Source organism: Prunus avium, chromosome 6 (assembly GCF_965620075.1).
Source record: "Prunus avium chromosome 6, drPruAviu1.hap1.1, whole genome shotgun sequence".
Classification (NCBI taxonomy): domain Eukaryota; kingdom Viridiplantae; phylum Streptophyta; class Magnoliopsida; order Rosales; family Rosaceae; genus Prunus; species Prunus avium.
In genome coordinates, this window is record NC_142289.1 from 245,750 (window position 1) to 251,271 (window position 5,522).

At 34.2% G+C, this 5,522-nt stretch overlaps 1 protein-coding gene across 1 annotated transcript; it reads right to left on the reverse strand.

Annotated features, from left to right (window-relative positions):
- Window positions 1-397: 397 nt before the first annotated feature.
- LOC110769772 (large ribosomal subunit protein eL38z/eL38y) lies at window positions 398-1,905 on the reverse strand. Its single transcript, XM_088254218.1, has 3 exons — window positions 1,762-1,905; window positions 819-1,002; window positions 398-596 (listed from the first exon to the last, which is right to left on the reverse strand). Exons 1-3 carry the CDS (start codon window positions 1,762-1,764, stop codon window positions 574-576), a joined length of 210 nt encoding a protein of 69 aa, XP_088110344.1. The 5' UTR covers window positions 1,765-1,905; the 3' UTR covers window positions 398-573.
- Between the last annotated feature and the right edge of the window lie 3,617 nt (window positions 1,906-5,522).

The following is a 5,522-nucleotide window of genomic DNA, read 5'->3' on the forward strand; positions in this document are numbered from 1 at the left end:
GTCTTTTGAAGAAAATACCTTGTAAACGATTATTGGGCTTGGGCCCTTGCCACATTCCCTTCTTTTTTTTTTTCTTCTGGGGAAGTAACCAGTTTTGGTCCATTGACCAAAATTGGGTATAAACAGTGTCATTATTTATGTTTTAACATGTTAACCTCTCGACTCTCGTAATGCTTTTTTTTCAATCACCCAACTATTAAAGGTCTGTTTGGAAGAGCTAAAAGCACTTTTTGACAACTAAAAGCACATCCGACAGTGTTTGGCAGAAAAATTTAAAAGTGCTTAGTGCTTCAAGAAACACTCCCACGTGCTTTTTCAAAAAGCAATTGAATTTTTTATGAAAATTCAAGATTTTTATGATGAAAGCGCTTATGAACAGAAGTGCTTTCTAGAGAAGTAGTCCCAAACGAGCTCGAAGTGCTAAATTTCAAACAGCACAGTATCCATAAATAAAACCACTAAAATAAAACTCAAGTCCACACATAAACCCCAAATACCAGGGCTTCAAAATTCCCAACAAAAAACAAATCCATTGCATTCCTTAGATTTTGTCAAGCTACCCAAATCTCTTCTTCACAGGTCCTGCACGCTCAAACCTACAAATACAAAATTATAGCAAACTAGTTGTTAGTTATACAAGTGAGCCTTAAAAACAAACAAACAAACAAACAAAGTCCCTTGATTGTTCCATTACTGGAATATTAAAACAATAGGAACCACATGTGTGCATGCTTTCTCATACACCTAAATTCACAGAGATGACCATATGCGAGTTGCAAATCATAATAAATGACACAACTGAACACGAAATGCTATACCTGGAGGAAGGGATTGCTTCAACTTGTCGGCCTTCTCCGAATCAAACACGCAAAGAGTGTAAAGGTACTTGGAGCATCGAACCTTAAACTTGACAGCATCTTTGCTCCTCTTGATTTTGACAGAGCGTGCATCCTTCCTTCTTGCAGTCAGAAGGAAATCCTTAATCTCGTGGATTTGCTTCGGCTGTTGGGTACAGAGACAGAGTACATACATTAACATTCTCAAATTTAAAATCAACAAGGCTTGTATGTTCACATGTTTCTACAATCCATCACTTAACACAGCTATACCAGATTATTAGTGTGTCAATTACTTTTTTTCTTTTCTTTTCATGAGGATTAAATCCATATTGCCAGAAAGATACAAGAACAACGGGTGGGACAAACCCTGGGCAGACATGCTTCAAATGAAACACACAACAACCTGTTCATTTTCCAGAATCGTTACTGTATGAACCACTGCTTTTGTATTCAGCTCCAAAACACAAAATCACTGAGGCGCATTCTAAATTGGAACCAAATACTAAACCTTTTAAAATAATTTTGATCTTTAGTTTTTAACTTAAATATTTATCATGTCCTCCACAAATCAAATTTGAAATTTGAAATTGATCAATATACACCCAAATCATGAGGTACACAAATTTAGTTCAAGCACATAAGAATTTAACCAAAAAGCACTTCATCGGGAAACAAAAATTAGCTATAAATCAACTGCATGGTATATATATATATATATATATGCAATTCAAAGTACCTCCTTTAGCTATCATCAAACAAATACGAAAGCTGTAAGCTCACACAAATGATACTAATATTCTAAATCTCCATTCAACTTTTTTCTCAAATTTACTGAGAAACCGAAACGTTACGTAACAGCATGACTAAGAGAAAGGGTGAATTCAGTGAAAAGCAAAGTGCAACAAACTCAAATAAAACGTACCATTTTGCTTCCTGTTTGATCTCGAGGCTGCGACTTCTCTCTAGGACCTCAAGGCGGAGTTGGATATAGAACGCTAAAACCCTAATTTTAAAACTTTTTATTACCCATTTTGTCCTTAGGGCTTTGATGGGTTGTCGAAAGAGGTTGATGGGTATAGGGCTCCGAAGCCCATTTTACATTTTGTACTAGTTTTGGGCTACCCAGACCCAAATATCTCTTCATTTGAATATAGTAAAAATATTTCTTTCTTTTTTTAATTTAATATTGGACATATAGTAATTTTATATTTTAGAAAAGTGATTCTATGGACACCAAAACGTTGTGATTAGACACACTCATGCGTACATTTTATCATTGAGTAATAACTACACATCCAAGAGTTATTCCAACTCTCTCACATGAGATGATGGTTACTATAAAAGTATAAAATCACATCCAACTTACGTAAAGTCTAGTCTGTGTTAGAGAGTTAGAATAATTTTCTAGTATTTTACTTTATATTTTCTAAAGTTTACTAAACAATCTAAAATACTTCGAAGAATCATCAATTTTATTTCTTAAAATGTTAAAGACTATATATTTTTTATTTTAAATTTAATAAATAAAAAAATGAATGAGGAAGATGAGGAGGAGGAGGTGGCCGCCATTCCCCTCCCCTTTCCCGTTGGAACTCCGCTACACTAATTGCCTACTATCTCATCCTTTATATATTTATTTGTTTTATCTCATTTTTCCTTTCTCACATTAGAACTTCCCTCATTTTGCCCATCAAGAATTCCCCTATTTTCAAACTCTATAAACTCTCTCTCATCCGAACATTCGTCACATCATCCATTCTTTTTCTATCTTTCAATTCTTTTAAGGTTCGCATTTAAATTCAAAAGTGATATGATAATATGAGCTAGCTAAGATTAGTTATTGCTTAACGTGGATTTATAAGCATTATGTAGTTTCCTAAATAAATAACAAATTGAATTAGTATTAATTTTTAATACAATAAAGTGTTGTGTTCACTTCTTAATATGATTATGAAGTCTTAGTGCCCGTTTGACATTGCTTATTTGGGGTGATAAGTGATTTTTTAAAAAATTTGGGAAGCCCAGACCGTTTGGTAAACTATGAGAAAATCACTTATTGTTAAAAATTGTTGTGAGAGAAAGCTATAAGGGAAAGCAGCTAATGAGGTGCTTTCATTTTCTGATTATGCAGGAATCAGTTTCGAAGAGGGCGCTAGGTTTAATGATTATGCTGCAATTTTTTTTCTAATTATGCAGGAATCAACACCAACAATACTTTTAACAAAAAGTTTACCAAACGTCAAACTACTTTCTCTCACAGCTGATTTCTCTGACATCGATTATTTTCACAGCACAGCAATGCCAAACTGGCTCTTATACACATATATGATTATCTATCATCAATTTGATAAGATTTAGTGATGAAGTGAAATTTGTCAAAAAGGTTTAGCCCAATAAGAAAAAGGGCATTGATTTTAGGTTTGAATCTCAATGACACATTGTTTGCATGTGTGTGTGTTTGTGAAAAACTCTTTTTCCCTTATGATACTTGGATTAAATGATATAAAAAAGAGAGATGAAGTGAAATATTTTATAGCTCGCAATATAAAGGCTCGTTTGGGAGTGATTCTCATAAGGCTAGAATCACTTTTGGGGAGAAGCACCTTCCACGTGCTTCTACGTACCTGTTTGTCATTGATTATTTGGGCTAAAAAGTGATTTCTGATAAAGTTTTTCAAGTTGAGAAATGCTAGCAACCTTCTCTCTAACCTTCTCATTTGGACCTTCTCCCCTCTTTGCTTGACATGTGTCATTCTCTCTACACTTAAAACAATGCCATGAATATATTATACAAGCTAACTTTTGCTTTCCAAGTTTACCCTTATTACATGTATTCAATTTATCCAAAAAAAATTCTCAACTTTCTTACCATCTTATTATTTTTTTTTATAAAGAAAATATCTGTTTTTTTATAAATAAAAAAAAAGCGGAAATGTCCCCTTTTTTTTAACGTCAAGTTTAGACTTTAAAAAAAAAAAATCTAAACCCTTTGTGTTTTATAAATAAAATAAAAAAAGGAACATTTCCTCTTTTAAGAAAAAAAGCACATATTTTCTTAAAAAAAATAATTTACGTTAAAAAAAGATTAATAAGATGGTAAGAAAGTTGTGAATTTTTTTTGGATAAATTGAATACATGTAATAAGGGTAAACTTTGAAAGCAAAAGTTAGCTTGTATAATATATTAATGGCATTGTTTTAAGTGTAGAGAGAATGACACATGTCAAGCAAAGAGGGGGGAAGGTCCAAAGGAGAAGGTTAGAGAGAAGATTGCTAGTATTCCCCTTTGAAGTTTACCCTGTTTGGTAAAAGACGGGATAATCACTTTTGAGATAAAATAGTTGTCGATGACCGTGATTTTGGAAAGCAGCTCAAGGGCTGATTTTATTTCAGCTTTCGCACAAAGCAAAACACGGAACCGGTGGTGTTTAATGAATTTTAATGAAGTGCCTATAATATCCTTGTTAACTTTCATAATTTACATGATATATCCCTCATCTTCTTCCAGACAAATACGTTCCAACTATTCCTCATCTTCTTTCCACATAGACCATCTCACAGTGTTTCAAAAGTGAAAACCTCTCAGACCTTACTTTCTTAACTTTCTTAACTTCCTTAAATCCTCCAATAAACATTTTGATAAAGAAACCCATTCCAACTCCTCCCATTTTTATTGACAAAGCATTATTGCACACAACAAATTGAAAACTTTGAATATTTGATAGAGCAATAGAGGGTTTTTCATCCCTAAGCTTCAATCAGCCAAAGAGAGGCATAACTCCCTCTATCTGCCACGAAGTCATAGCACTAGGTGGAGAGTGGATTATTTTTGGATGTTGTAGTCAGCTAGGGTGTGGCCATCCTAGAGCTTCTGGAGAGCAAAGATCAACCTCTGCTGGTCTGGCAGAAACTCTCCTTGTATTGGATCTTGGCTTTGACATTGTAGACTGTGTGGGAGCTTTTCAGGGTGTTGATTCTTAAGAGCAGTTCCACCGAGGCCCCCTTGCCTCGGGCTGGGGGAGTTTTTCCCAAAAATTGGTTTCCAGCGGTGAGCCCAAGCACAGGCTGGAGTGGGTTCCACGCAACTCGGGCTGGCCCGAAGGCCAGTTCAGCCTGAGGTCCAAAACGAGGGCTGCTGACGTCAGCAACAATTTTTTAATAAAAAAAATTGAAAAAAATTGAAAAAAAAACCAGAAAAATTCAGATTTTTTAAAAATAAATACTTAGTCATATTTTTCACTTCCCACACCAAAATCTTATCCGAAAATATTATCCAAATTAATTATTGAGGTAAAAAAAATTGTAAAAAACAAAAAAATGAATAGTAATTGCCCTTAGCCATGGCAACGGGTGGAAACACAAAATATACTATTTGCAAGGGCAACCACTATTCATGTGAATAGTGGCTGCCCTAGCACCCCCTTTGCCATGGCAAGGGGCAAATGGGTGGAGTTGCTCTAAGATCAAGGTGGATATGTTTGTGGGAGGGAGAATGGTGCATAGGGGGTTCTGTTTTACTGTTTTAAAAAATGTTATTGTTTTAGGGTATCTCTCTCACAAAAATATTTAATAAATTATTTGTATAGTTGAAAGTGAGAATGTTTTGGCAAAAATAAAAGTGAGCTTGATTTTTCTTTTTAATATCACAAAACACTTAAATAACAAAAATAATTTCAACTTCATA

Bases quoted from the DNA above. Each gene is read 5' to 3' on its own strand.
- LOC110769772 (XM_088254218.1), bottom strand. The intron at 597-818 runs GTATAGCATTTC...TTGTATTTGTAG, and splicing joins GAAGCAATCCCTTCCTCCAG to GTTTGAGCGTGCAGGACCTG.